The sequence below is a fragment of the Triplophysa rosa genome, linkage group LG2 (genome assembly GCF_024868665.1).
Source record: "Triplophysa rosa linkage group LG2, Trosa_1v2, whole genome shotgun sequence".
Classification (NCBI taxonomy): Eukaryota; Metazoa; Chordata; class Actinopteri; order Cypriniformes; family Nemacheilidae; genus Triplophysa; species Triplophysa rosa.
Genome location: NC_079891.1, coordinates 6,739,714 through 6,751,824, shown reverse-complemented (window position 1 = coordinate 6,751,824; position 12,111 = coordinate 6,739,714). Strand labels below are relative to the sequence as shown.

Genomic DNA, 12,111 nt, shown 5'->3' with positions numbered 1-12,111 from the left:
AATGTTGATTCTTTTTTGGCTATTTTTATGTTTTTCTTTCCTTTATGAGAAGTAATTGTAGGTTTTTAATGTCAGTTAAAAGGGCCATTAAAGTACAGACTGACAGAGTTAAACATGGCTGATGTAATGCCTAAAAAAGCTGAAAGAACTATAGGATGTTGATCTCTCAAATGGCTTTGCTGCCTACAGTTCCCACAGGAAGTGTGGCTGGAGAGAGAGCGCGCGAGCGAGAGACAGGGACGGGGTTAAAGACCCGTGTTGAAAAAGTAGGAAGTGGCTGTGGGAGGCAGCCTGCTTTTGGAGGCTGAAGTTATTGGGTCCAGAACAGCACACAGTGTCCTCGTGCTACACACACGTGACGGGCCCTTTGACTCTCCCAGCTGCATCACCTTGGAAACTGCAAGTAATGCCACTGCAGCTTTCCCATCTTCCCCTGCCAGAAGAGTAGTTAGGAAAGAAATGAACCTCCACAGATCGAACTTCGGGACAAGATGACTGCTGGTTCTAAAGCTTGCCAAACCTCTGGCACACAGAATGAGGTGATTTTTAAAGGAGTCATATGACACAGCTAAAACGAATATTATCGTTTGTTTTAAATGTAATGCAATGTGTATACACGATTTGTATACTCCTCTTTGCCCCGCCTCTCTGAAGCGCGCAGATTTTCTACAAAGCTCATTGCTCTGAAAAGCGAGGCGTGCTATGATTGGCCAGTTAACCAGTGCGTAGTGATTGGTCGAATACTGCAAGTGTGTGACGGAAATGTAACGCCTCTTACCATATTTGGAACATCAGGTTCCAAAGCAATTGTACTGACAGGTACTCCCATCTTACTTGCGTTTACATGTGGGCGGTCTTAGTCAAATCATACCACGAACTGACGTAGATTTGTGGGGGTGTGGTTACACGAGGCGTTTCAGGCAGGTCTGGGTGAGCATTCGCTTTTAGATAGAATGCATCTTTTGTTCCGATACTTAAATTTTTGCAATTTTACGTGTCTAATACATGCATGGGCAACTTATAACACACCAAAGACACAGAAAAACACGTATTCACGCCATATGACCCCTTTAAAGTTGACTGCTGATCTAGGAACAGTCATTTCTGAGGTCTTTGTTTTATCTTTGTCCACTATGAGGCTTTGATCATCTTTGTGTCATGCTTAAACTTTGTGTGAATTATGATGGCAGACTTGCGAAAGGTTAGTTACTTCAGATTTTCGTTCAGTTAGGACATGGTGACTCACTGTCTAATGTAACACAGACTGTAAGAATGTGCAGCAGAATGAGAATATGAAACAAATTGAGCTTACGAGAAATGATCTTAGAGTTGCAGCCTTTTTCGTTAGAAGCATCTGCCTCAGAGCCAGAGGATTTACGGATTGGCAAAGGCAAACCCGTGCTGTTTGAAACAAAAATCAGTGCCAAGAGACTTGAGTGCCTGACTGGTGACATGTGGTACTTGTAGCTGTAATGTGTTATGGTTAAGGTCAAAACCTAAGTTGTATAAGTTACCTAACAGGTCCTGGCAGTCTGTTTGATGCCAGCTGTGGATTCTACCAATCATTGTGTTGTGCATTCTTTATAGCTCCTTTTTTATTTATAGCTGCTTTTGGACAGACCATCCAATTTGATTTGATATAATTTCACAGCTCTCTGGAATACTTGATTCGGTCGTCTCTTTTCTCATATCAGGTTTGAATTTGTTACAAATGAGCTAATAAAATATTTCCAGTCGATATTTCGTGTCCAGTTATTCACTAATGTAATAAGTGTAAATAAGTGGGATAATGCACATCTAGCCAGTTGTTACTGCAAAATATACCCTGACCGGGTAGTATGGGACCCCGACGCATAGATGATCCTCATTTACCCTCAGTCAGTACGAATGCATGTGTAGTGTTTCCATTAGTTAATGTAGTAGAACGTTCTGGTTGGTAAACGACTTACTTTATTTTTCTCTAACGATTATTATCTTGTGCGTACCGATTTGACGTTAAGCGTGGTATCCCGCCATAACGTGTAGTATCCTCACCTATACATGTTCAAAGTCTAACGTCTATCTTGACATAAATATACTCAAAATTATAATCATTTTTACTCACAAATGTATCGTTTCCCTTCAGAAGACATTTATTAACACCCTGGAGTGGTTGCTGTGCAAGGCAACATACATAGGAATGGGATTTCCATCTAAAGGTTGACTGCATCACAATTTTTTGTGTACACTAATTTGGACAAACCCAACAGTTGGCTTAAATGAACCCAGAATATGGTTATATTTGATCCAACAATGGGTTAAAACTACGCAGCATTATGGGTTGAAACAGCCCATCACATGTTAAAGGGGGTATATGACATGGCTAAACGAATATTATCATTTTTTTTTAGATGTAATGCAATGTGTATACACGATTTAAGGTTCAAAAACACTGTATTTTCCAGATACCATGCATGTTTGTATCTTCTCTTTGCCCCGCCTCTCTGAAACGCGCGGGTTTTTTACAAAGCTCATCGCTCTGAAAAGCAAGGTGTGCTATGATTTGGCCAGTTAACCAGTGTGTAGTGATTGGTCGAATACTGCAAGCGTGTGACGGAAATGTAACGCCTCTTACCATATTTGAAACATCAGGTTCCAAAGCAATTGTACTGACAGGTACGCCCACCTAACTTGCGTATACATTTGGGCGGTCTTAGTCAAATCATACCACGAACTGACGTAGATTTGTGGGGGTGTGGTTACACGAGGCAGGTCTGTGTGAGCATTCGCTTTTAGATCGAATGCATCTTTTGTTCAGACACTTTAATTTTTGCAATTTTACGTGTCTAATACATGCATGGGCAACTTATAACGCACCAAAGACACAGAAAAACACGTATTCGCGCCATATGACCCCTTTAATTTATAACCCAACAGTTGGGTTTGTTCATTTTTGACCCAATGATGGGTTGAAATAACCCAACATTTTTAGAGTGTAGAAAGCTTGATCATAATGGGAGTGATTTAGCTGTGTGTGATCTTTGAAGCCATTACCCCACCTCTAGCATCTCACTTGACTAGTTTAAAGTCTGAGACCCATTGGTTTTTGAAAGTTGATTTTCTACAGCCCAAAACCACGTTTTCTGATGTAAAAGCACAGTTCTAGAAAATTAAGGGAAAAGTCCTAAAGAATATGGAACAGTCCTTTGTAACTCCCTTTGAACCTTGTTTGCTGTAATTGGCAACTTAGGTTTCTAGTGCTAGAGAAATAGGTGTGAGATGGTGCCAGCTGCAGAGGATTCTGGGTAAGAGTGGTTGCTGGTAGCTGAAAGAGGCAGAAGGCAGTTGGAAGTGCGAGGTCTAGGGGAGGTGAGAGGCAATAGGGGGATGGGTGGTGAACCACAGGAGACCCTGGATCAAACTTGTTAAGAACTGGTTTAGCTTGTTGGTCATCTCTATGTTCTCCTCTGTTACTCCTCCAGTCAATGTGATACCAGTGATCTGTCAAGCTGCTCTAAACCTCTTTCATTTTGTTTGCATGTGCTCGACTTTTCTTTCTCCAGTAGACCCTGTTCCTATAACTTCATGTCATCAACAAAGATATGATCTGTAGCCTATATATGCCATTGATAAGATCATTGTTTTTTAATCAGCCCAAGGTTTGTATAGAGCACACATTTTGATGCTAATTCACACAGATCTAAGAATCTCCTATATAAAAGTTCTCTTGCACTTTTCCTCTGGCACTATCCTGTCAATCATTGCGTCGCACTTTCATCCTGTGACTCTTGCTGCTATGTGTTGTATGGGGCAGATGCACCCCACTTTATAACTGTAGCTTTTCTTGTCCAACTTAACTGCATTAATTTTATTTAAGTAAAAATGCAAAATCATGGGGAGGGCATTGGCCAAATGACACAATCAGACGGCCCAAGCCTAGTGTGACTGAGATGTAGTAAACCCAAGTGTTGCTGCTTTCATTACCTGAACTTGTGCCTCTAGCTGTAGTCCTAAATCCCGCTTTCACCTCCCCGCTCTCCAGCCCAGTGGAGCGAGTCTCAACAGGAGACGCACCCGTTCACTATCTCCGCACAGCAGGCAACATCTGCTCTTGAGAACCAGATAAGACGGGATTGGCCACTCCACCCTGCTCCACGTTCCACACGACAACCGTTCCCGTCTGTTTCCTGCTCCAACAGACCGTTACCAAACCGAACCGCAGAAGCCAGGCATGGCATGTCTGCCTGGTCTGTCTCTGTAGGGCTCTCACAGATGACTCGTCGCTTCAGACCTGACTAGACATCTGGCTGTGATGACATCAGAATGTACAGTGTGACATAACTAAGAGGAAATTGTCATTATTAATATCTGGGTTTGTTTAGAGCAGCTTATGAACTGTTGCATCCATCGTACTTACATTTTTCTTTGTCAGATATTATTAGTGACAGTTGAATAGTAAATGCACATATAACATGAATGCGCTGCAAAAGCAGATATTTTAAAGATCGGGTAACATGCTATTTTATGCATTCTGACTTCTTTACACTGTTAAACGTGCTGACTTCTCATGCTTAACTTGGTCAACTTATTAAAAAACGAATTGGACATATGACGTAGTATTTCTGTGCTTGATGCACTCAACCTTGTTTCAAAAAGTTTTTTATAAGTCTGGATCCCTGTTTCGTAACAGGGATCCTATTCCTTTCATTGGGCAATTCTCCCTGAAAGAAATAGCCCACCCACGCGCCAACCAACCAGCGATAGGAAGACCCGCTTATCAAGATTGGCTGCGCTGTGGGCCTGCAGCTGCAGCTCGTTACTCATGCCATAGTGAGAGAAGTTGTGTTTTTGTTTGTTCATGGCATTTCAGTGATGGATGTTATGTAAACGGTGGATATAAGAACTTATATTTTTATAAGTTATCTCTAAAACTATTTGGAGATTGTTTGAAACTGATAGATGGCGCGGTCACAGTGCTAAAAGATGCCGGACGTGAACTGCATGCGGCAAGTCAAACTAAGTTATATGTCTGTGTTTTGTTGGCAATCGGCGTGTACGTGCATAATGTAAACAACACGAAGGGAATGCGATGATGTATTGTGTGCTCGTGCTGTAGTTCCGTCCCCCTGTCTGCCTCTAGCAGCTCGTCTTTGTCCGGAAATAATCGTACAGCTGTATCTCTCTTTTATAAATTTGATCAACTAAATACTCTTCGAAGATACGACTTATGCAATACTACAGTATAGGTACTCAAGATCAATATGAGATTGGCAGAAACTGCGTGTGTTACCCCATCTTTAAAGAACGTTGGTAACCAAACAACACTACCCCCCATTGACTTTGTATGGACACACAACCACTGAGCCTGCTTTTGGGGGGGTGGGTGAACGAGTAATCTGACCTGTCATACTATAAAATATGTTTCCTCCATCCGTCTTGCAAATGTCATATAATCAAGTCACAATTGTTTCCTGTCATTTCAGCATGGAGAGCGTGAGAGAGACAGTGGTATGTCACTGTACCTGAATAGGCCCCATCTGCAGAGCGCTGTTGAAATTTCAGCACACACTCTCTAAGTAATCGATGACAAAAGCAACTGCTGAGCCCAGCCTTTTGTTTTTGTTCTCCCGACAAAGTGCACAAGCCAGCCTCCCCCAGCATTACAGCGCTGGGGTCATGCCTGCGCTACTAAAATCTATCAACTAGTGCAGGGAGACAGACCAACCGGGAGTTGCCTGGAAACTGTACGCCAAGACATGAACTGAGAGACTGTGGTATTTAGTGTAGCTCTCAGCGTGCACATCTTATTCTTGCTGCAGTGCTTATCTGGTCTTGAAAGCATTCTTTTCTCGTGGACTTAAATCTCTCTCTCCCTCTTTCTCATCCATACTTCAGTTTTCAGCCACTCAGATCAAGCAGCAGTTGTTTTATTGGTTGTTGGAAGTGTTTGAAATTTTCTGTGTTGGAGAAAGCTGAAGGGATTTATGAGACGGGGACGACTGTAAATTTGATAGCATCATACATTTTCTGATATTCTGTTCTTGATGTCTATTGCATGGATCTAAGCCATGAAATGTGTAATAGTGCAATTCCTAATGCAACACGTTACATGTTGCTTATATGTGGATATTAGGGCCTGTTTATACCTGGTATTAAGATGCGTTTTGGTCGATTGGACCACAGGTGGACGAAAGAGACGCATACCTGTTTACACCTGGTGTTTTAATCCGTCTGTTTTGTTCACTTTCGATCACTTCTGTCCTGATTTCATCGATGGGAGGGTTTTTGGGGCGACCATGTACAATCAGATATTTCCATCGAATGTATTAAATAAGCGCATGCAGTGTACATATGAACACGACTGCAGACGGCAAAAAAACACACTGAGAGCAGCGGTTTTCATTTTTGCTCTGACATCTGCAAGAAAAGTGGCATTTCTCAATTACTGTGTGTTTTCAAACTGGGATATGCTCTTTAATTGATGGCCTATTTCAAGTGGGTGATTTCTCCTATTGGACGAAAACACCTATCCCATTTGGATCATTTAGAAATGGGCTTCCCATCTTTTGATTGGACGGTTGAAAATGCCTATCCCAGTTTGGGAACGCCCAATAATTGAGAAACACTCCTTCTGTGTTTTGCAGAGACCTGTACTTGGATTTTTGGCATAAACAAATGTGTTGCATAAATATGAAATCATTATTTAAAGACGAAGCATTATGAAACTGTTCACTAGCAATGATTTACAATGTGGCTTTATCTGTCAACAAATATGCAAATTCGGCATTAAATTGCGCATATTTTGCTCCGTGTTAAGATGCTCTAAACCAGTAGTTCTCAAACTGGGGGCCCCCGAGATGGATCCAGGGGGCCACAGATTTTGTGGCATTTTATGAAATATAGAAATTGATCATAGATTTTATGAAAAATAAGACCACCAGACAAAAGAATTGATGTTTCAGCATTGTATAACTGAATATGTTTTTGTTTAAATAAAAATGTTACATTTAAGATTATAAGTCTTTATTTGGGGGGCCACAAAGCGATGCACTCTACACAAAGGCGGCCTTACAACGAAAAAGTTTGAGAACCACTGCTCTAAACAAACATGTAATCCTCACATATAAAAAATAAAGCCACTTGTTTATAACATGCCATTTTTCCAGAATGCTGTGAAGATTGTATGCTGCTTCTCCCCATGAACAATAACGTAATTTAAAAGTTGCTGTAAGCTTTAGGTTCCTAATGTCTATGATGTGACCTGAATTAAGTGACCTGCTCTCTCCTGCTCAATGCTCTCGACTGTTGAGCAGACTAGAGAAATGTTAAGTTTAAAGTAGGCATATGTTTACTACAGTATGACCTACTGGTTGTAGGGGTCGTAGTTGTCCACTAAATCTGCTTTTAGCTGGAGAAGTTTTTAGCGGAAGTTTGTTGCGTACCACAAACACACCTGTAGCCGGCATTGCTGTTTTGGGAATACTCGCGCATGTGCATAGACTGAACACGCATGACATCATCGTTTGCACAGATGTGTGTTTTCGAAGTTTTCACAGAGACGGCATAGTTTTCAAAAACGTCCGCTTTCAAAAGTTTGTGTTTTCAGTCCCCCAAAAAGTTGTCACGTAAACGACCCAAAACACACAAAAGTTTTCTCTGAATTACACACTTGTGTGTCTGCATTTACAAACTTTCTCCCAAAAATGCTAAATACACTATAACTATAATTATCACCACAATAGCATCGACAACAATGGATGATAATCTTATGTTGAGCTTCACATTTTTTATATGCAAGCCAATAGATTTTGATACCTATTTTAGTATAAAATAAAATGCAGTATAAAACTATTTATTTGCAGTTGCTATAATAAAACATTTGTTCTATTGCCTATATGTAATAAGTTCCTGTTCTTCCTTATGCCTGTTGTCTGCACAAATATATATTCAATTGCAACAAAGCAAAATTTAAAATTTTCTGCCTTAGAATTTAGCCAGAATGATATGAAGCATTTTGATGTCTGTTGTTTTGAACAATCTTTGGGTTTTGAAAAAACAAAAACAAGAAAGAAAGCCTTGGTTGTGTCTTCAGCTTAGTTTATTTGTTAGTAAATGGGCCATACTTGTATTCTATCATTAGTGGTAAAAGGGTGCACTTTATCTGATAGTTTTAGGCTTGAATAGATAAAACTCTATGATTCCAGCGCCAGGCTGTGAAAAGCCAGCGCTTGAATCACCCCTCAGGAATTGTCTGGTATTTTTGGCATTCAAGACATGAGAGTATTATTGTTGTGCCTTTTTTCTTTTCGTAATCAAGCTTCTATAAATAGAGAAGGGTCCTGGATCCGCCCAGACATTTCTGGAGTCTTGTCTCTTAAGTGTTTTAAAGCGTTCTGGAAAGAACGGAGAATGTTTTGGGGAATTCTAATATCTAGCTCTCGTTCGATCCAAAGCCAAGGTATTGTGATCCTTTTAAAACCTATGATATCTTTTGAAATCAGTTTTCAGAAATGGTGGATAAGTCACAACCACCATTTTAAACCTCCCCGCCGCTAACCAACGGAACGATTGTAAAGATTAGATAAACCATTGTGGGAAATTGGAGCTTTTGTATTGTTCGTATTTTATAAAGATGGTCATCTAACAGCAAGCCGCCAGGACACACAGTAATGTGTGCATACTTTCAATGTGATTCTCAACCAAATCCACATCCAAACATCTAATGTTCAAAAACACAGTTTCTGCTGGGGCTCTCACAATATCAGTATAAAAATAACAATACCAACATATAATCACATGAAGGGTGGTTTCCCGGACAGGGATTTGCTTAAGCCAGGACTAGGCCTTAGTTAAATTAGGACACTTAAGTCGTTTTACAAACATGCCTTACAAAAAACATTACTTTTGTGCATTTTGAGACAAAACAAAGGCACTGATGTATTTTAAGATATGTCACTGCTAACTGTTTTCAGTTTAGACAGCTTTAACATTTATTTTAGTCTAGGACTAGCCTTAAGCCTTGTCCGGGAAACCGCCCCTAAGTGTTTAAATAAATGAGTGTTTCAATCTTTTCTATTATTACTTCTGATCTTTATTGTTAGATTGTCTTTGATGATTCAAGTTAAAGATGATTAAAGTGCAGGAGTGAACTCTAATTTTTTAATAATGATAATGTGTTACAGACCCCGTAAAAGCCGTCTAATGGGTGGTCCATAGAGCTCCTGTCAAACTTTTCTCATGTACGCTTGCTGTTGTGGAATCGATTAAAGTTTAAAGGGATTGACCTCAGGGAACTTCTGCATCTGTCACGAACCCTGAGCTTTCTTCACGCAACATTATAAATCATTCTCACGCTGCCGTGGCTGGACCGAAGCGTCTGAAGTGTAAATGAGTTTGTTTGGTGCCCCCGGAGCGGTTTTCCACTCACTTTTAACATGATAAAAAGTGAGAAATGTGCGAGCGGCGCTGGTTCGTGATCAGTTTAGAAATGCAGTTGTCTGGAGGGAGACTGTCATGCTTTTGCACTGCTATGCAGCCGATGGCGGCGGCTCCGTTCAGCTGCTGGTGAATCAGCTGTTTGCCTTGGTTTGTGTTCCTCTGGAGTCTTTGACCTTTCACCTCTGACTCATGCAGTGCGTTTCCAATTGTCAGTTGGTCTTGGTTTAAAGGTGACGTGTTCCATTTTTTTCTCTCTTTTAGGCATTCGGCTCCAGATTCACCCAAAAGTGTAAACAGTTGTTACTTTGTGGTGGTATGTTTGCTTTGTTAGCACTGGCCAACAACCAATGGTGTCATAACTAAACGCAAATATGGCGACACAGCGGTGACGTCAAATCTCACTGGCTCTCACAAGTCTTGTGACTTGTCATGTTTCGTCACAGCACATGAGAACCAGTGAGATTTGAGGCTGTCGACACATCACCATATTCAAATTTAGCGCTCTTATGGGTTTCAGTTTGACTTACAAAACTCAATATTAGTAGTTTTCTCACACGCCAGTTGGTTTGCTTCACAAGACATTAACTTACTGGGGTTGTTGGCTGTTTATGATGAATTTTTGGAGCTTCAAAAAGTTGGAACCTGACAGTTTAACACAAATTTAAACCTTTTTTTTTTTTTTACAAAAAAGGGCTTAAAAACTGTCTTTACCCTAACTTTTTAAAACTGTCAATCCCATAGCATATTTTACTAAAAAAAGCAAAGCCATTATGCCTTTGGCCGTTTCTCAATTCCAAGAACGCAAAGAACGGACTTGTGTTCTTGTGGAGATCGGTCTTGCGAGGCAGCCTCGGAAGAACGAACTTAGATGGACGTGCCGCAGTGACTTATTGGACTTCAAGCCGATTCCGTAGGTGCGCAAGGCTGCATACGATGCATCTTTGATATCGAGAACACATCCGGGTACTTTCATGCATTCTCTGTTCTTGTGTTCTTGAGTATTGGAACCGAACTTTGACGTCGTAGAGCGGGAACACGAGGACACAAGACCGCCGAAGAGCACATATTGAGAAACGGCCAATGATGATGTATATTATAATATATACATGTAACCTTTCTTCAATGCTGAAAACTACCTGTATCAGTGATTTGAATAAAAAAGTTGTGGAGAATATTAAGAGAATATTAAACTTTTAACTAGAAAAATATAAAGTAATCTGTTAACCTGGAAGACCTTTGTAGGTACTGGTAGATGTGTTTCTTTACATAAATTTTAACTTAATGTAAATATAATGTTAATTTTACTCCGTTTAAACTACAACATCTATTAAAGGCTGTTTCTTCGGATGTGTATTGAATGTTACATAAATCACTGACCACAGGTTTTTCAACTGCGGATCTTTGTTGACAATGGCAACTAAGATACTAAGAGCACTGGAGTTTAAGTTCTCTTGCCGATTGTACGTTTTCTGAAGTCATCTGAGCTGGTTCAGTGTCATCCATCTTGAATAACATTTAAAGATTTCTTGAAAAAACGATGTGTTCATCAGATGTGTTCATATAAGCCTGGGAATGTATGAAGTCAATGACGTTTCTAAACGGAGTTGATTTCTAAACAGAGTTGAGGTTGAGACTTCAGATGGAATCAGAATAACATCTCTTAAGCAATGGCTGTAAGTGACCGCAGTCTTTTTCAGTTGGAAAATATGAGTCGTAAAGTCAGATGACTTTGCTAACAGGTTTGCTAGCTTAAGGTGCATACTTCAAGAATAAACATAACTAATGAAATTAAAATGGTAGTGGTGTTACTCACGTTGTGCTGGCATGTAACGCCAACCAGTTCGTTTTTATTCTGCTACCAGATTTTATTCTTTAATTCTGCTTCTGTGCACATTTGTCCTATAGGCCTACAGTCACAGGATAGTTTTCCATCGCATCATTTTAGTTACTATAAATCAGTCTGTAATGTGCAAGCACCATATATTGTGCACGCTGTGATTATCTATCTGAATCAGAGATCAGTTTGACATAAACAATTACATAGTTATATCTGAAATCTTCTAATGTTTTTCATGTAAATACTTATTTCCTTAGTCTCTTTGCTATTGTCATGTCACAGTATCTAATGAAGGCATTTCTTTGCATTTCTCTCTCTGATTTAGTTTACTTGGTAGAACCTTTTTTTGTGAAAGACGTCAAATCAAATTTCAATTAGTATTAGTAGTGGTTTGTTTGTTTATAATACCTAGTTTTACAATTTATAGCATAATGGAAGATGCTTGCTTGAAATTCCTTTAATGCCATATTCACATTGATGCATGGCATGGAAATGATACTTAAAAGAATAGTTCACCCAAAAATGAAAATTCTGTCATGAATTACTCACCCTTAAGTTGTTTCAAACCTGTATAAATTTCTTTGTTCGGCTGAACACAAAGACATTTGGAAGAATGTTAGCAACTGACATTTCTGAGAGACCATTGACTACCATAGTAGGGGAAATTATTGAACACAAATTATTTGTTGAACACAAAAGAAGATATTTGAAGAATTTAGGAAAGCAAACTGTTCTGGTGCACCATACCATTTCATTTTTTTCTACTATGGTAGTCAATGATGCCTCATTACTGTCAGTTGCTAACATTCTTCCAAATATCTTTCTTTGTGTTCAACTGAGCAAAGACATTTATACAG

The 12,111-nt window shown here is 39.8% G+C and overlaps 1 protein-coding gene across 3 annotated transcripts in view; it reads left to right on the top strand.

Moving 5' to 3' along the window:
- Positions 1 to 12,111, top strand: part of arhgef12b (Rho guanine nucleotide exchange factor (GEF) 12b) — a 63,906-nt gene that overhangs the window by 11,718 nt on the left and 40,077 nt on the right. The window contains exon 1 of one of the 3 annotated variants that reach the window (XM_057324450.1): positions 520 to 539. The exons of the other annotated variants lie outside the window; for them this stretch is intronic. Coding sequence (XP_057180433.1) covers positions 535 to 539 — 5 coding nt within the window. The 5' untranslated portion in view covers positions 520 to 534. Of the gene's footprint in view, positions 1 to 519; positions 540 to 12,111 lie in introns of those variants that run through there. 3 annotated transcript variants of the gene reach the window in all.